The sequence below is a fragment of the Loxodonta africana genome, chromosome 5, assembly GCF_030014295.1.
Source record: "Loxodonta africana isolate mLoxAfr1 chromosome 5, mLoxAfr1.hap2, whole genome shotgun sequence".
Taxonomy (NCBI): domain Eukaryota; kingdom Metazoa; phylum Chordata; class Mammalia; order Proboscidea; family Elephantidae; genus Loxodonta; species Loxodonta africana.
The window spans coordinates 85698759-85719100 of NC_087346.1; the positions used below are offsets into that span (position 1 = coordinate 85698759).

Sequence of the window (20342 nt, forward strand, 5' to 3'; positions counted from 1 at the left end):
CCTCAAAAGTTTCTGAGGAAAACTCAGGACGTAATCTTACTGGGATTTCTTTGCATGTCACCTCTTACTTTTCTTTCACCACTTTCAGAATTCTTTATTTTTAATTTTCGAGAGACTGATTATAATCTGTATTGATGTGGGTCTCTTTGGGCTTATCCCACTTGGAGTTGATAGTTGCCGTTGTTGTTAGCTGCTGTAGAATCAGTTCTCACTCATAGTGACCCTATGTAAAACAGAAAGAAACACTGCCCGGTCCTGCTCCATCCTCATAAATGTTGTTATGCGTAAGCCCATTGTTGCTGCCACTGTGTCAATCCATCTCATTGAGGTCATCTTCTTTTTCACTGACCCTCTACTTTACCAAGCATGATGTCCTTCTCCAGGGACTGATCCCTTCTGATAACATATCCAAGGTATGAGAGCCATAGTCTCACATCCTTTCTTCTAAGGAACATTGTGGTTGTACTTCTTCCAAAACAGATTTTTTTCTTTTAAGGACACCAGGGATCCTTCTTCTGGTAGCTCATGTTATATTCAATATTCTTCACAAACAGCATTATTCAAATGCATCAATTCTTCTTCGGTCTTCCTTACTCATTGTCCAGCTTTCTTACGCATATAACCAATTGAAAACGCCATGGCTTGGGTCTGGCGCTCCTAATTCTTCAAGGTGACATCTTTACTTTTCAACACTTTAAAGAGGTCTTTTGTGGCAGATTTAACTGATGCAATGTGTCCTTTAATTTCTTGACTGCTGCTTCCATTGCTATTGATTGTGGATCCAAGTAAAATGAAATACTGACAATGCCAATCTTTCCTCCATTATCATGATGTTACTTATTGGTCCACTGTGAGGTTTTTTTGTTTTCTTTATTTTGAGGTGTAATTCATACTGAAGGCCCTAGTATTTGATGTTTATCAGTAAGCACTTCAAGTCCTCTTTGTTTTCAGCAAAAATGTTGTGTCATCTGCGTAACACAGGTTGTTAATGAGTCTTCCCCCAATCCTGATGTCCCATCCTTCTGCATATAGTCCAGCTTCTCAAATTATTTCTCAGCATACGGATTGAATAGGTTTGGTGAAAGAATATAACCTTGATTCACACCTTTCCTGGCTTTAAATCACACAGTTATCTCCTTGTCCTGTTTGAATGACTGCCTCTTGATCTATGTACAGATTTCTCTTGAGCACAATGAAGTGTTCTGGAATTCCCATTCTTCACAATGTCATTCATTATTTGTTATGATTCACACAGTCCAATGTCTTAGCATAGTCAATAAAACACAGGTAAACATTTGTCTAGTATTCTCTGCTTTCAACCAGGATCCATCTGACATCAGCAGTGATATCCCTGGTTCCACGTTCTCTTCTGAGTCTGGCTTGAATTTCTGGCAGTTCCCTGTTGATGTACTGCTGCAGCTGCCTTTGAATGATCTTTAGCAAAATTTTACTTGTCTGCGATATTAATGATATTGTTCGATTTATTCCGCATTTGGTTGGATCATCTTTCTTTGGAATAGGCATAAATATGGATCTCTTCCAGTCAGTTGGTCAGGTAGCTGTCTTCCAAATTTCTTGGCATAGATGAGTGGGCACTTTTAATGACACATCCATTTCTTGAAACATTTGATATGGTATTGTGTCAGTTCCTAGATCCTTGTTCTTCGCCAATGCCTTCAGCCTAGCTTGGACCTCTTCCTTTGGTACGACTGGTTCCTGATTATATGCTACCTCCTGAAATGGTTGAATGTCAACCAATCTTTTTTTGCTACGGTGACTCTGGGTATTGCTTCCATCTTTGATGCTTCCTGCATTGTTCAGTATTTTGCCCATAGAATATTGCAACTCGAGACTTGAATTTTTTGTTCAGTTTTTTCAGCTTGAGAAATGCCGAGCATGTTCTTCCCTTTCAGTTTTCTAACTCCAGGTCTTTGCACATGTCATTCTAATACTTTGCCTTCTCAAGTGGCTCTTCGAAATCTTTTGTTCAGTTCTTTTATTTCATCATTTCTTCTGTTTGCTTTAGCTACTCAGTGTTCAAAAGCAAGATTCACAGTCTCTTCACACATGCATTTTTTGACTTTATTTTCTTTCCTGTCTTTTTAATACCTCTTGCTTTCTTCATGTGTGATGTTCTTGACGTCATTCCACAACTTGTCTGGTCTTTGTACATGAGTGCTCAATGCATCAAAACTTTCCTTGAGATAGTCTCTAAAGTTAGGTGGGGTATGCTCAAGGTTGTATTTTGGCTCTCGTGGGCTTGTTCTAATTTTCTTCAGCTTTGACTTGAACTTGCCTATGAGCAATTGATGGCCTATTCCACAGTCAACGTCTGGCCTCGTTCTGACTGATATTGAGCTTTTCAATCATCTCTTTGCTTAGATGTGATTGGTTTTGTTCCTGTGTATTTGGTCTGATGAGGTACAAGTATAGAGTCAAACTGTTATATTGGTGAAAAAAAAGGTATTTACAATTAAGTCGTTAGTCTTGCAAAATTCTATCATGTGATCTCCAGCATCATTTCTATCACCAAGGCCATATTTTCCAACTATAGATGTTTCTTCTTTGTTTCCAATTTTTGTATTCCAATCCCCAGTAATTACCAATGCACACTGATTGCATGTTGGATCAATTTCAGACCTCAGAAGTTGGTAAAAATCTTCAATCCACCTTAGTGGTTGGTGCATGAATTTGAATAATAGTCATATAAACTGGTCTTCCTTGTAGGCGTATGGATATTATTCTATCACTGACAGAGTTGTTCTTCAGGATAGATCTTGAAATATTCTTTTTGACTGTTAATGCAACACCATTCCTCTTCAAGTTGTCATTCCCAGCATAGTAGACCATACAATTGTCTGATTCAAAATGGCCAATATCAGTCCATTTCAGCTCACTAATGCCTTGGATATTTATGTTTATGCAGTCCATTTCATTTTTGATGATTTCTAATTTTCCTAGATTCATACTTCATACATTCCATGTTCCAATTATTAAAGGATGTATGCTGCTGTTTCTTCTAATTTTGAGTTGTGCCAAATCAGCAAATAAAGGACCCAAAAGCTTGATTCCATCCACGCCATAAAGGTCAACTCTACTTCAAAGAGGCAGCTTTTGCCCAGCCGTCTTTTGAGTGCCTTCCAACCTGAGGCGTTCATCTCCCAGCAGTATATCAGGCAAAGTTCTGCTGCTATTCGTAAGGTTTCATTGGCTAATTCTTTTCAGAAGTAGACTGTCAGGCCCTTCTTCCTAGTCTGTCTTAGTCTGAAAGCTCATCAGAAACATGTCAGCCATGGGTAATTCTGCTGGTATTAGAATACTGGTGGCATAGCTTCCAGCATCACAGCAACACAAAAGCCCCCACAGTACAACAAGCTGACAGACACTTGGGACAGAGTTGATTGAGCTTCATAGATATCAACTTATATGTCCTGTGTCAGGCTCAGAAAGGTTTCTGCTATTTTTTATTCAAATATTTCTGTCTCTTTCGCTCTCTTTTCTTCTTTGGGATCCCCATGATACATAAGTTGGTTGGCTTGATGTTGTCACATGTTGTTGTTGTACCTGTGTGTGGTTGAGTCAATTTTGACTCATAGCAACCCTATTTAACAAAGTAGAAATTCCCTGTAGGGTTTTCTAGACTGAAATCTTTATAGAACTAGATTGCCAGGTCTTTATTCAGTGAAGTCACTGGTGGGTTCAAACTGGTGACCCTTCACTTAGGAGCCAAATGCTTAACCACTGTACCATCAGCACTCATTTATGTTGTCCAATAGTTCCATTAAACTATGTTTGGTGTTCTTGAGCCTTCTCCCTTGTTATTCTTCAAGCTTTAAAATTTTTATTCCCCTATTATCTTCTAGTTCACTGATTCTTCTGCCTCTTGAACTCTATTGTTCAAACCTTCCATTGAGTTTATCTCAGTTATTCCCTCTTTCACTTCCAGTATTTTTTTTTTTTTCTTTTTTTGTGTGTCTGGGTCTCTTTGTTTAGAGTTTCATTTTGTTATTTCGTATTTTTCTTATTTCCTTTAGTTCTTTGTGTGTGTTTTCCTTAGTTCTATGAGACGTTGTCTATATCCAACATCTCCCTTCCCACTGTGTGAAAGCTCTCCAAGTTCCCACTATACATCATGTTCCCTTTCCTTTCTTAATATTATTGTATTGTATTCTTCCATTCCGTTTATTTATCAGGCTTTCATAGATATAATGTCTCTTTTTTTCATTTGGGTAGACTATCATTTCCATTTTCTTAGTATTTCTCATATTCTTTTGTTAACTTTGGGACATTACATTTTTGTTTTTGTCTTTGTCCTCTCTAGTATTTGGTGCTATCAACAGCACTGTTTTCTGAAAGAAACCCTTCAGTGAGCAGCTTTCAGATTTTGCCTGTTGTTCACGAGTTAGGATTCAGAGCTCTCAGATAGAACTGAGGGCTTGCACTAACCTATCTGTCCACCAGTGGGTGCAGCTTTCATTCTTTCGTTATCTGTTTCTTCCTTGCATTACTGCACTTTGTCTTTCTCCACACTCCCATAACTGAATGCACATCATCGGTGACCAATTAAATCATGAGCGAAGCGCTTGAAAGAGTTCAGTTGTCCATATCCAACATCCCCCTTCGTGCTGTGTGAGGGCTTTCCAGTCTCCCACCATGCATCATTTTTCCTTTCCTTCCCCTGGCAAGGCATGGGCCAACTGAAATTGTAGCCACTCGCTATGAGAGGTGACGGTATGGAGCAAAGGGGTGGGCACACCTCATGGTCTATCAGGGAAATTTGTTCCACTGATTTTGGCTGGAGCTGAGAGGACTTTGTCTATTTATAGAAAAATCACATATTCTCTGGGGTAAGGGGTTTGCCAGAGCCAGCCTGCAAACCCCTCTGAATCTGGTCTCAAGCCTATGGATCTGGGATGGGCAGGTGCTAGTATAGTTCACTAATCTGTGGTGCTTGGAGGGGGATGTGTGGGACCATGTAGAAAGTATTTTCCCTACCTTTTAGTTCTCTTCTTTAACTTCCCAGATCTTAAAAGCCATTGTCTTCCAACCTTTATGGGTTTCTACTGGGTCTGGGGGAGAATTTTTATCACATTTCTTGGGATTTCCTTAGGGGAGGTTGAAAACTTGCTCCTGCTTATGACATCATCTTCCCAGAACTTCTCTATTTTGTATGTCTGTAAATATTTATTTTTTCATAATCTTGAATAGTTTACATGGTTGCAAAAATTTTGCATTAACAGTCACTTCTCTTTGGCATTTGAAAATATTAACCCATGGCTTCATGGCTTCTATTATTACTGATGACAAGTCTGTTGCCAGCAAGACTGTTATTTTTTTGATAGTAATCTGTTGTCATTCTATGTCAGCTTTTAAGATTTTATCTTTGTTCTTGACATTGTAGAGTTTCACTACAATGCCCCTAAAGTCTGTTACAGAGTCACTGTGAAAGCTGAATATGTCCATTTTTTTTCGTGCTCCTTAGCCTTAAGTAAAATCTTAAGTACATGTGTATGGGAATGGTGATAGCTATTCTGATATTTTTATCTAGTGACAGATTGTCAAAAGAAACACTTCTAACATATATTTTCAACACAAAGTATCTGGTGACACATCTTTCACCAGCAGTATGTGAAAGTAAGTAATATTATTGGTAGAAGGCTTTTCTTTTATAAAAGCCAAGTGTAATTAGGTACCATGATTGAATTTTATGTTCCAAAAAAAAAAAAAAAATTTTTTTTAACTGTATGCCTTCCAGCACAGGGTCACAAATAATGACTACCTAAAGATTAACTATAGGTGGACTATACCTGCTCTGCTCTGGTGTAGGCTTCTCTAAGGCAAGCAGTGGTTCTCAATGTCATTTATGAAAAATAAAAAATTTGAGGAAGGGGGTGACTTTTCTTCTTTAGGGTACTTACGGTTTACCTTTCACATATCAAATACATATTTAGTTATTATATATTTTTTAAATGTGCATGTAGGGAACTTGACGGCACTGGGTATGTAGGGAAGTAGTGATTTTCACTGCAGAAGAGAAAAAAATTAAAGATTTTACAAATAGTATTTGTTACAAAAAATGGACATTGTGTCTAATATAATTGGGAACTAGCAAAGTAATATGTACAGTGGTGAAATTATACTTTCTCATTGCCTAATTAGAGCCCTGTGGGAGCAGTGGTTGAGTTTGGCTGCTAACCAAAAGGTCTACAGTTCGAATCTACCAGCTGCTCCTTGGAAACCCTGTGGGGCAGTTCTACTCTGTGCTATAGGGTAGCTATAAGTTGGAATCAACTCAACAGCAATGGGTGGTTTTCATTGCCTAATTAGGATATTTTAATTCAATCTTTTCCTATTTTATCTGCTTTCATGTATATGATCTGGTTTAGATTATTACCACAATCACAGTTGTGAATTCTGAGCTTATCTCATACCTTTCACAATTGTATTTGTGAACTTTGTTCTCTAGTTACTCTGGGCTTCAAGGGATAATTTCTGTGGTGAGTGCAGCTACGCTGGAATATTTCCAGATCTTATATTCTGTGTCTGAGGGAAGGTTGGATCTGATAGTTTGACTTTTCAGCCTTTGTTTGTAGAACAGCTGATACAGAAAAAATGTTGTTTTAGGTGCTATCGAGTCGGTTCCTACTCATAGCAACCCTAGGCAAAACAGAATGAATAGGGTCACTATGTGTTGGAACTGTCTCAATGGCACCTAACAATAATTTTTCCATATCTGTTATTCTACAAACAATAACTAAAAATTCAAGCTATCTGATCCAAACTTCACTCAGATACAAGGCATAAAATTGGAAAAATAACACCCTGTAATATTCTAGCCATCTTTTAATAATGATTCTACATTTTTCAAATACATACAAAACAGTGAGTGAATGATTTATCTAATACTTTCTTATGGGGAAGAAGGTTTAGTGTAAGCTGATTAAAGAAATCAAATTCCCAGAAGGAAATATCTATACCCAGGCTGTTCCAAAAAAAAAAGGAGCATATCCTAGCTTTGGAATTGAAATGGAGTCTTTTAGCCAAGGGGGTAAATCTTTTCCTTTTTTTCTTGGACAAGGTTCATTGCCTATTTGTTATTCTCCATTACCTATGTTTTCTTTCATCCTTTAGACAAGTGCACATCAGAGAGCTACCCAAGGCATTCTCCAACGTAAAATCAAATGTCCTAGCTATTTCCAAAGTACTGTTTTTGCATCAAATTCTGATTATTGGGAGTGATAATGTAGACCACCCTGTTGGTAGCTTAGAATATAACTGTCCTCTTGCCTTAGTAATAAAATTTATGGCAAGTTTTTATTGTTTATATATTTTTTCACTATTTCTTAGATTTCTTTAACTGTGTGATCCTCTCCTCAGTTGAAATATACAAATAAATTTATTCTTCTTAGATTTATTTATATATATATATATATATATATAAACCCATTGCCATAAGTTGATTTTGACTTATAATGACCCTATTGGATAGAGTACTACTGCCCTATAGGTTTTCCAGGGAGCTGCTGGTGGATTCAAACTGCCAACATTTGGCTAGAATTCAACCTCTTAATCACTGTGCCACCAGGGCTCACTCTCTCTCTCTCTCTCTGTGTATGTACGTTCATATATATATAAACAAAAACCAAACCAAAACCATTGCCATCAAATTGATTCCAACTCATAGCAACCCTATAAGACAGAATAAAACTGCCCTATAGAGTTCCCAAAGAGCTTCTGGTGGATTCGAACTGTTGACTTTTTGGTTAGCAGCCATAGCACTTAACCAGTACACCACCAGGGTTTATATATATTCATATATATATATAAGGAGTCCTGGTGTTACAGTGATTAAGTGCTTAGCTGCTAACCTAAAAGTTATTTGGTTAAACTCACGAGCCATTCTGCCAGAGAAATATGTGGCAGTCTAATTCCATAAAGATTACAGCCTTGGAAACCCTATGAGGCAGTTTTACTCTGTCTTTACAGGGTCACGATGAGACAGAATCGACTCAGTGGTACTGGGTTTGGTGTTTTGTTATATATATACTTGAAAATAAAAAGCAATCTTTACATTTTTTTTTTTACACTAAGAAAATTTCCCAGCTAAGTAGTAAGTGAATTAATATGCTGTATTGTACTATGATTTAATAAACTCTTTTGTTGTTGTTAGGTGCTGTCGAGTTGGTTCCCACTCATAGCGACCCTGTGTACCACAGAAGGAAACGCTGCCTGGTCCTGTGCCATCCTCAACGATTGCATTGTTATACTTGAGCCCATTGTTGCAACCACTGTGTCAATCCATCTCATTGGGGGACTTCCTCTATTTTGCTCACCCTCTACTTTACCAAGCATGATGCCCTTCTCCAGGGACTGATCCCTCCTGATGACATGTCCAAAGTACATGAGATGTAGTCTTGCCGACTTTGCTTCTTAGGCACATTCTGGCTGTACTTCTTCTAAGACAGATTTGTTCATTCCTGTCCAGTCCTTGATATATTCAATATTCTTCACCAATGCTATAATTCGAAGGCATCAATTCTTCTTTGGTCTTCCTTATTCATTGCCCAGTTTTTGTGTAGATATGAGGAGATTGAAAACACCATGGCTTGGGTCAGGAGCACCTTAGTCTTCAAGGTGACATCTTCGATCTCTACAATTTAAAGAGGTCTTTTCCAGCAGATTTTCCCAATGCAATAAGTCATTTGATTTCTTGACTGCTGCTTCCATGAGTGTTGGTTGTGGATCCAAGTAAAATGAAATCCTTGACAATGTCAATCTTTTTTCCATTTATCATAATGTTGATTATTGGTCAAACTGTGAGGATTTTTGTTTTCTTTATGTTGAGGTGTAATCCATACTGAAAGCTGTGATCTTTAATCTTCATTAGTAAGTGTTTCAAGCTCTCTTCACTTTCAGGAAGCAAGGTTGTGTCATCTGCATAATGCAGGTTGTTCATGAGTCTTCCTCCAGTCCTGATGTCCTGCCCTTTTTCATATGATACAGCTTCTTTGATTATTTCCTCAGCATACAGATCAAATAAGTAAGGTGAAAGTATGCAACCTTGATACACACCTTTCCTGATTTTAAACCATGCAGCATCCTCTTGTTCTGTCTAAATGATTGCCTCTTGATCTATGTACATATTCCTCATGAGCACAATTAAGGGTTCTTGAGTTCCTGTTCTTCTTAATGTTATACATAATTTGTTATGATTCATACAGTTGAATGTATTTACATGGTGAATGAAATGCAGGTCAATATCTGATTTATTTAATGATTAGATGAAAATCTACATTGAAAAATTTTAAAATGCCAGCATATTTTGTGACTGAAAGCCTTTTCTTTCACATTGTGCCATAACCTGTGTTTTTGCTCTTAATAAATATTTAGCCAAAGCTAAACATCATATTTGCTCCAGCTGAGAGATGAGAAACATTGTTGTTTAAAGTACATCATTACTAAGAAATTTTATTTATTATGGAATATATACATTTCGAGATATAAACAAGAAAAACTACTTTGCCTTAAAAATCTTCAAGATAGACCAAATTATAATTATTTCGTTTTTTCTTTAAGTGATACCCACCACTGCAGTCAAGTCGATTCTGACTCATAGCAACCCTATAGGACAGAATAGAACTGTCCCATAGGGTTTCCAAGGAGCACATGGTGAATTCGAACCCCCAACCTTTTGGTTAGCAGCTGTAGCTCTTAACCACTACTCCACCAGGGTTTCCTTTATTATGATATATATGCGTAATAGTGATTTAATAACAAAGGAATCAGTATTAGATGCTGAAAAATGAGTTTTCAAACTTCTTTTACTCCACTTTTTTGTAGAACCTTATTTGGGCTTTCCTTAGATTCTGATGTGTCTCTTGCTTCTGTTAATACTACATATATATATTTAGAAATTATATTTTAATGATTATGAATATTTTGAAGATAGAGAAAATACTTCACAAAAATTTATTTTTCCAAAGCTATATTTTAGAAATTTATGAAGTTATACCTGTAATACAAATAAGAGATACCTGCTTTTCTTATGGAAACCCTGGCGGTGTAGTGGTTGGGAGCTATGGCTGCTAACCAAAAAGTCAGCAGTTTGAATCCACCAGGTGCTCCCTGGAAACCCTATGGAGCAGTTCTACTCTGTCCTATAGGGTCGCTATGAGTAGGAATCAACTTGATGGCTACGGGTTTGGTTTGGGTTTGGTTTGGGTTTGGGTTTTCTTTAAAACTCATCGAAACAAACCCGTGATAATCCCCTCAAATTTTCTCTCTCCTCTATGCCCTTGTCTCTTCCTTTATTCAGTTGAAGATTTTAAAATTGTATCCTGAATACAACAAGTAATTATTTTTGGTTTAAATTTATTAGCATTTAGATTTTTGTTTGTTTCAAGTTTTCAACTACAGTGAAGGCTCAAACATATTTCACATTTATAGAAAATACAACCGACTTGCAACCATGGTCAAAACATTAATCTCTTGTAATATTTTTGCTGCAGATATAAACAGTTGTCTTAGGGTGGGTTCTCTAGAGAAGCAAAACAGTGAAGCTTATTTATCTAAATATATAGACAGAGATTTATCTCAAGGAAATGGCTCACACAGTTGTGAAGGCTGGCATATTCCAAATCCCAGGGTCAGGCATTGGGCTGGAGACTTCTGACTCATGTCTTTGCAGGGCTAATGAATCCAAAATTGGCGGGTCGGGTGAATGGCTGCTGTTGCATGGAGTTGCGGAGCTGGCAAGCTCCAAGATCTGCAGATCAGGTGGAAGTATGGTACCTCAGGGGGCTGCAGGAGTTGGCGAATCCCAAGATCTGCAGATCAGGTGGCAGGCTGTTGTCTTGTATTCCATGAACCACAGATCAGAGGATTAAGAGTCAGATGCAGGATCTAGAACAAGCAAGTGAGCTTTGCAGAAAGTCTAAATATATTTGATGCAGGCCACACCCCCAAGGAAACTCCTCTGACTGATTGGCTAATCAAATATACCACTTCACAGAGATGATTACATTGTATTACATTATGTAAAAACAATCAGTCCAATGCCTGCCAAACCATGTGAATCTTAACCTAATCAAGTTGACACATAACATTAACTGTCACATTCCACCCTTTGTCAAATTGGCACCTATGCACATCACCTTAAACCACATGTAACTGTAACTTTGCCGTCGAGTGGATTTTGACTCATAGCAACCCTATAAACCACATATAATCTCTAAAAATACAATTGTAGCCATTCTTGTACCTGACATGATACAAATATGAATACAACTGAAAATGCACTAGCCACATTTACATCTTATATTTTGTAAGTAATGAGATAAGGAAGTGAAGAAAACAAAATAAAACAAGGAAGAAATTCTCCTAATACTTACAGTCTTCATTTCTACAAATGGGCAACATGGTCATAGCTGCTATTTAGAATGACCTTCTTCCAACACAAATTCCATATTCCATTTGCCATCAGCGAGCACCACAGCTGGTTGTGGTTCTTTACCTGGTAGAGTGACCCAAACCTTCAGTCCTGAAGGGCCTGGGCCATTAGTACTCATGTCAGTATTGAGCTGTTGTGGTTTTCCATTGACTTTAATCACAAAGTATGGTAGTATTAAGAGATGCCTAAGGGATCTCCTCTATTCCAGACATACTTTTCTTTACCTCCATTATGCAGTATCATTCCTATTTCACCTTGGTAATCAGGATCAATCACACCAGCCCATATAATAACTCCCTTCTTTGCCTGTAGATCCAGAGGCATGAGTACCCCAAATGGCCAGGTGGCATTCTTAACTTCCAGTTCAATGGAACCAGGGTTGTGTCTTCTGGTGGGAGTATTCCTCTATTTAGAACTAAGACCTCAAGACTTGTACAACGTAGGGTCATGGGGACAGAGAGCAAAAATTTTGCAAGTAGGTCACTAGAGGTAATAGTGAGTGATGCCACTCCCATTTCCATCCCTTGATTCCTGGACCTATGCATTCTGGCTATAGCAGAAACAGCACCATATAGTAGATGCTGGTTTAGCACATACTCAGCCTCCTGGAAAACTTTGCCTTAACCCTGCAAGGTATTGCCACCTAGCTAGCACCACAATTGTGTCTTTAGAAGGGCATTCCATCATTCTATTAAGCCAGCTGCTTCAGGATGATGGGAAACATGTTAAGACCAGTGAATTCCATGAGCACAGGCACATTGCTGCACTTCATTTGCTATGAAGTGAGTCCCTTGATCTGAGGTGATGCTGTGTGGGTTACCGTGATGGTGGATAAGACATTCTGTAAGTCCACAGATGGTAGTTTTGGCAGAAGAATTGCATACAGGGAAGACAAATCCATATCCAGAGTAAGTATCAGCTCCAGTAAGAACGTTACCCTTTTCATGACAGAAGTGGTCCAAGGTAGTTAACCTGCCACGAGGTTTCAGGCTGATCACCTCAGAGATGATGCCATACTGGGGACTCAGTGTTGTTCTCCTCTGTTGGCAGATTGGGCACTCAGCTGTAGCTGTAGCTGTAGCTGTAGCTAAGTTGGTCTTGGTGAGTAGAAGCCCATGTTGCTGAGCCCACGCATAACCTTCACCCCTGCCACTTTGTTCATGACCCCATTAAGCAATTACATAAGTGCCTAGGGAAAGAGGATGGCTGGTTTCCACAGAATGCATCACGCTATCCATTTGGTTATTAAAATTTTCCCCACTTGAGATCATCCTTTGATGAGCATTCACAGAGGACAAAAATATCTTCACTTCTTTGGCCCATTCAGAGAGGTCTATCCACATACCTCTTCTGCATACATCTTTGTCCCCAATTTTCCAATCGTGTTCCTTTCAAGTCCCTGGCCATTCAGCCAAACCACTTGTCACAGCTCATGAATCAGTATACAATTGCGTATCTGGCCTTCCAAGCAAAGTGAACAACCACATGCACTGCTTGAAGGTCTGCCCACCACTGTCCTTCACGGACATCCTGAAGTTAGTGTTGCCACTGCATACCGGGTAGCAACCAAACCCAAACCAAACCCATTACTGTCGAGTGAATGCTGACTCATAGCGACCCTATAGGACAGAGTAGAACTGCCCCATACAGTTTCAGAGGAGCTGCTGGTGGATTCTAACTCCCAACCATTTGGTTAGCCATTGTAGCTTTTAACCACTGACCACCAAGCCTCCATACCAGGTACCGGGAAATGTATTAATTTGTTCAAACAATGATACCACATCTGGAACAGAAGCTGCAATTGGAGTCACCACCTGGTTAAGTTTTCCACAATCCACTCTCATTTTCTAAGATCCATCTTGTTCCCCCGCCCCAGGCCAAATAGGTGAGATGAATGGGGATGTGGTGGGAATAACCATCCCTGCATCCTTCAAGGCATTGATGGTGGCAGTAATCTCTATAATTCCTCTAGGAACTTGGTATTCCTTTTGGTTTACTCTTCTCCTAGGTAGGGACAGTTCTAATGGCTTCCACTTGGGTTTTGCTGATGCAATAGCCCTTACTCCACCTGTTAAGGATCCAATGTGGGGGTTCTACCAGTCATTGAGTATGTTTGTTGTAATTATGCATTCTGGAACTGGGGAAATCACTACAAGATGGGTTTGGGAATGCACTGAATCCTGTGTGAGATGGACCTGAGGTAAGTCTCTGTTAGTAACCTGACACCCATAAGCTCCCACTCTGAATGGTGGGCCAAAGTGATCTTTTGGGTCTCCTGGAATCAGTGTAAATTTAGAGCCAGTGTTCACTAATCCCTGAAAATCTGCTGATTTCCTTTTCTGCAAAGAACTCTCTTGTAAAAGGCTGTAGGTCCTTTTGGGGAAGGCTGGGGGTATCTTTCCTAAGTAGCATAAAGGATTGGAAGCAATGGAAGATACATCTCTCCTTCCCACCTCCTTTTTTTTGTGCATGTGTTCCTTTATCAAGTTTTATTCAAATAGTCATTTTTTTAATTGCACTTTAGATGAAGGTTTACAGAACAAGCTAACTTCTCATTAAACAATTAGTACACATATTGTTTTATGATACTGGTTAACCACCCCACAACATGTCAACACTCTCCTTTCTTGATCTTGGGTTTCCTATCAGCAGTTTTCCAGTCCCCTCCTGCCTTTTACTCCTTGCCCCTAGGCTGGTATGCCCTTTTAGTCTCATTTTGTCTTATGCGTCTGTCTAATCTTTGGATGAAGAGTGAACCTCAAGAATGAATTCATTACTGAGCTAAAAGGGTGTCAGGGAGCCATACTCAAGAGTTTCTCCAGTCTCTCAGACCAGTAAGTCTAGTCTTTTTTTATGAGTTAGAATTTTGTTCTACATTTTTCTCCAGCTTTGTCAAAAAAAACAAAAAACCAAACCCATTCCCATTGAGTTGATTTCGACTTATAGCTATAGGACTGAGTAGAACTGCCCTATACGGTTTCCAATGAGTGCCTGGTGGATTCAAACTGTTGACCTTTTGGTTAGCAGCTGTAGCTTTTAACCACAATGGCACGAGGGTTTCCAGCTCCGTCCAGGACTCTCTATTGTGATCCCTGTCAGAGCAGTCAGTGGTGGTAGCCAGGCACAATCTAGTTGTACAGGATCTTGCATCAGACTGGTTGTGCTGTGACCTCCAGTTATTGTGACATGAGCCAGCAGCCTTCCGCCTGACCTGACGATTTTGGGTTCATCAGCCCTGCATCCATGTGAGTCTGGAGAAGCCTCCAGCCTGATACCTGACCCATGGATTTGGGACTTGCCAGCCTCCACAAATGTGTGGGTCATTTTCTTGCTTCTCCAGAGAACCCATCCTAAGACACCTGTGTTTCTCTTTTTCAAAGTGGAAAAACAAATAAGAACTTTATGCAGAAGAAAAAGCAAAGTATTTTACATTTCTTATCTCAACAAAGAACTTTAAACAATATACTATTTATATCAACATAGGGTTTTATGACTTCAGCCAAAAGATATGGGAGACCTTAGTAATGAATAAAGACGAAGTGTTAACAAGGTTTAAAAGAAATCCGGAGTCACTGGGTGGGGCAAATTGTTAATGTGCTTGGCTGCTAACTGAAAAGTTGGCACCCAGAGAAACCTGGGAAGAAAGTCCTAGCAATATACTTCCAAAAAAAATAAGCCATTGAAAACCCTATGGAGCACAGCTCTACTGTCACGTACATGGGGTCGCCATGAGTTAAAATAAAGTTGATGGCAACTGTTATTGTTAAATGGGTTTCAAAACTAATCAAAATACTTTACCTGACTCCAAACAAAAGATGGAACTTAGAAGCTTTATAACCATTCATAGACCCCTTAACATGCTTTTTTTTTGTCTTGTATTTGAGATTTGATCTGCATTATTAATTCTATAATTCACAGGTTCTTTTATTTTATAAAATCAGAATTTGTAAATATTTTTGGTCATGCTTTCTCAACATTCCTTCTTGAACCTCTCAATTTCCCATTAGGATCAAAACTTATTTTTTTAAGCACATGCTTTAAAATTTCTTACAATGAATGTCTTTTGATGGTAAACTCTCAGCTTTTGTCTAAAGAATTAAAGTGTCTTTATTTTTCCCTTCTTTTAATTTTTCTACACACAATTCAAGTTTGTCAGAAATTGTCTCACAACACTTTAAAAACACTATTCCACTGCCTTTCCCTTTCTTTTTTGCTTAAGAAATATGTTAACAACCAAATAATTCTTTCCTTATAGAGGAGTTTTTCTTGCTTTATAAGGTATTTTCTTTGTCGTTGTGTAGTTTCATAGCATATGCCTGCATATGGGTTTTTTAAAGTATATCTGTTTGTTACGTGCTGTGTATGTTGAATCTGAGAAGTTACATCTTGCATGGTTTTTGGAAAATTCTAATCCGCAATTTCTTTCAATATATTACCTCCCCAATTCTATTTTTTTATTCCAGAATATCAGTTATACCATATGTTAGAATTTCTCACTTTATCTTTTCCTATGTTTTTCATCCTTTTCTTTCATATTCTGTCTTGCTTTTATCTCAGTAGGCTGTGTTTATTTATTTTTTTCAGTTTTAGTGTTGTGCTCATTATCCATGCATTGACTTTCTTACTTTAAGTTATACGTTTTAATTTTAAAAATTCTTTTTAGTTTTTCTTACATCTGCATGACCAATTTGATAGTTTAATTTTTAATATTATTTCATTTCTTAAATTATTTTTATATAATTAATATAAATCCTTTAGCCAATAAATCATATACTTGACATTTTGTTGTTTATATGCATAATGGTTATTTCTACAATCTCGATTATGTGGAGACTATTTCTTCCTATTCTTGGTAATTTTATTGTGAGGTAATAATTGTGTGAACTTTATATGTAGGAAGCCTAAGGGGTACAAATTTAAGGTAATTTTCGGCAGAGAATACTTGTATCAGTCAGGCACCAGTGGCCACTAGCAACCTGGAATAATTTTACAAATATTACAACTGTAACACCTGGGCTCCAACTTGCAAGCTCACATAAGCAGTACCAATATAATCATAGACTCATATGCTAGCAGGTTTATGGTCACAAAATCTAAAGTAGTTTTATTTTTAGTATTACCAACTCAGAGCCATGGCATGGAGAGATAGGTTGTGGGATTTCTCTTATTCCATGAGCCCAGCAATGTTCATTTTACTAATTTATATTTAGATATTTTCTGAATATTTTTTCCTGTCAGACTTAAATATTCTGTCTTTGTGTTTCGTTATGCTGTTGACCACACATGGAAATAGATAATTTTCAGTATATAGGTTAAACTATAAGAAATAGCCATTTTGACAGGTCAGACATAGTTGAATAACAGAAATTTCATAGAGTTCAGACTAAAATAATTGTACAAATTTGTTTTGTTTTTGTTGTTACGGCCATCTAGTTGGCCCCCAAGTCATGGTAACTTTATGCACATAGGAATGAAATGTTGCCTTGTCTTGCACCATTTCTATGATCTACTGGGGACCAGACCAGTGTAGTCCATAGGTTTTTCATTGGCTGATTTTTGGAAGTGGTTTGCCAGGCCTTTCTTCCTTGTCTATCTTTATCTGGAAGTGGTGCTAAAACCTGTTCAGCATCATAGCCTTTACTAATAGACGGGTGGAGAATCAATCCTGGATCTCCCACATGGAAGGAGATAATTTTTATCACTGAACAAACAGTGCATTTGTTTTAGGAGTTACTAAATTGATCAGTGTGAAAAGAAGACATTGTTATCCTCAATACATGACTTCTAACTCATGACTGGCTCACATCATTCTTTTCTCTCCGATGTGAATAAGGCATTCAGAATAGTCTGTGTGCCAGTGATGTGTTTAAACACCCCCTAACCTTTTTTTTTTTTTTAACTTGGGAGCTTAGAACAAACACTGCTCTTTGCTTAATGGTTTATTTCAGCACTAAAAAAAAAAAAAAAAATACAATAGGTTAAAACCTCCCTAAAGAGCCCTAATGGTACAAAGTTTAATTATTCAGCTGCTAACTGAAAGGTTGGCAGTTGGAACCCACCCAGCTGCTCTCCCAGAGAATGACCTGGCAATCTGCTTCTACAAAGATTACAGCCAAAAAAAGTTCTATTCTGTCACGTGTTGTCATTTCAAGTCAAAAATCAGCTTGAATGCACCTAACAGCAACAACAGTTTAGAGTTACTTTTTTTTTATTGTTGTTAACCAAAAGATCAGCAGTAGAAATCAACCAGCTGCTCCTTGGAAACTCTATGGGGCAGTTTTCCTCTACCCTATAGGGTCACTATGAGTCAGAACAGATTCTATGACATTTTTTTAAATTGTTGTTAAATTACTGAGAAAATGTTGATTGACAAGTGTTTTTGAGAGTAGTCTTTCTTTAACAGGGTTATTGCCACCGATTTTATTCAAAATCTGTCCCTTTAAATTCTGTTAACATCATACCGTCCTCAGTAGATTAGACAAAACTTAGTTTCCTCCCATATATTATTCCTCACAGAGAGAAAAGAATAAAAAATGTAGCAAAGAAGTGACAGAAAGGTAAATACTAAAAATCTATGTCATTAATGTTATGGTTTCACACTATTTAACATCAACACAAGGCTCTATATTATTTCAATAGTGTATATTTTTTCTCTTTTTTAGTGAAATGAATACATTCAAAGAGTTTGCCCATAAGAATTCTAAAATAATCAGCTAAGTCCTTGTATTAGTTAGAAGTATGCTTACCTACAAGTGACAGAAAATCCAAAATAACAATGTCTTAAACTAAATAAAAGTATATTTCCCACCTATGTAAACACAGGAAATCTAAGGTTGGCATGGTGGTCAATGATAATGATAATCCAGATCAACGTTCCTCGTGTATTTTTGTTCTACCACCCTAAGTACTTGGATCTATAATGAACACCCTGAAAAGCGGCAGTCAAGAAATCAAAAGACAGATTGTATTTGGCAAATCTGCTGCAAAATACCTGTTCAAAGTGTTAAAAAGCAAAGATGTCACCTTGAAGACTAAGGTGCACCCGACCCAAGTCATGGTGTTTTCAATCGCCTCATATGCATGTAAAAGCTTGACAATAAATAAGGAAGACCAAAAAAGAATCGACATCTTGGAATTATGGTGTTGGAGAAGAATATTGAATATACCATGGACTGGAAGAAGTACTACCAGAATGCTCCTAAAAAGTAAGGATAGTGAGACTTTGACTCACATACTTTGGACATTTTTTCAGGAGGGATCAGTCCCTGCAGAAGTACATCATGGTTGGTAGAGTGTCAGCAGAAAGAAGGACGACCCTCAAAGAGATGGATTGACACAGTGACTGCAATAATGGATCAAGCACAACAGCAATCATGAGAATGGCGCAGGACTGGGATGTGTTTCATTCTGTTGTACACAGGATAGCTGTGAGTTGGAACAAAACTCAAAGGCATCTAACAGTAACAACATCCTCCATACATGACTTCTAACTCATGATCCAATATGTGTACGTTAACGAGTAGGTTCACCACTGTGGGCAAGTGAGGCTCATTTTCCTAGAGGCTTATGAAAACAGTGTAGAGCACACAACATGGTTTTCCTACCGAAGGGAATAGAAGCTAGATTATGTATATGAATTCATTTCTAGGGCTGTCACAAGGTACCATGCAGTGGTGGATTATAAGAACAGAAATGTATTATCTCACAGTTCTAGGGGCTAAGATCCCAAATTGAATGTTAGCAAAGCCATGTTCTCTCCATAGACTCTAAGAGAAGACCATTTCTTGTCTCTGTCAACTCCTGGTTCCCCATGTGTCCATTGGTTTGCAGCTCCAGCATACCTCTGTCATCAAAGAGTGTCTTCCCCTATCTGTCTCTCTGTATTTCTTCTTTTGTTTTATTGGGCAGCGCTGAGATTGGGTTAGGAACCACCCTACTTCAGTATGGTCTCACGTTAACTGATAACATCTTCAAAGACCCTATTTTCAAACAAGTCCAGCAACTGGACCTTAAGAGAATCTAATGCGGTGGTAAGATAGTGGGGGTGGAGAATAGGGGGATATTTCTGGGCCAACTTTTCTCCTCTTCCCACACACTAGAAGTTTCATCTTTACTCCATCTCAAAGTGTACGTGACTTCCCACACAAAAAGCTGAGAGGTTGCAGAAATGAGTAGCGTGATAGATCACTGAGATCACTGACCCTTCAAAAATTTTCCATATGCATTTCTCTCAGTTTCTTTGAAACTTGTGGAAATCTTGGAAGTATATATATCTGTGGCCACCACCCTGATCCATTTCCTTCTCAGTGTTTCCTGGCTTTATGAGCTGTTAAAACAGCAGGGCTTGCCTCTGTGTATGTGCATGTAAGTGTGTGTGCAGTTCAAATTATTTATACCTTAACTGTAAGATATCTACCTTTTTATACCTAACTGTAAAGTCATTGTTACAAAGCTCAGATCAAATCTTGAACTTGTTTTTCTTCCAGTCACAGGAGTGAGCATTCCTGAGTTCTCTTCTGGTACTACCACCAGCTTCCTGGTTTCTTTTCAGCAGCAGCACTAATAATTTAAAAATAATAATAAAAAAAAAACTGAACAAGGGATTAAACTCTGAGGTAAATTCTTCTTTTTAACCCTTTTCTTGAAGTTTCTGTCTTCCACCCACAGAGTATTATGCTTCTTAGAATGATGTCTGGGCTGAAAGTATGTTTGTAATCTAAATGTCTTTTATATTATTCCAATTTTATCACAGGAAACTGAGTGTTATTTATACTGTACACAGTCTCTCAGGCTTTCAATGATTGCTTTTACTTTGTCTCTGTTCAAAAGAAGTCTTCAGAATCAGGGGTCTTCTCGTGAAAGTTTAAGCCACATAATGATAGAAGGACTACCT

At 38.0% G+C, this 20342-nt stretch overlaps 1 protein-coding gene across 1 annotated transcript in view; it reads left to right on the top strand.

Annotated features, from left to right (window-relative positions):
- Positions 1–20342, top strand: part of LOC100662581 (sulfotransferase 1 family member D1) — a 120890-nt gene that overhangs the window by 65305 nt on the left and 35243 nt on the right. Inside the window, exon 6 of the mRNA XM_023553229.2 lies at positions 9391–9395. Within this exon, the coding sequence (XP_023408997.1) occupies positions 9391–9395 (5 nt within the window). The remainder of the gene's footprint in view (positions 1–9390; positions 9396–20342) is intronic.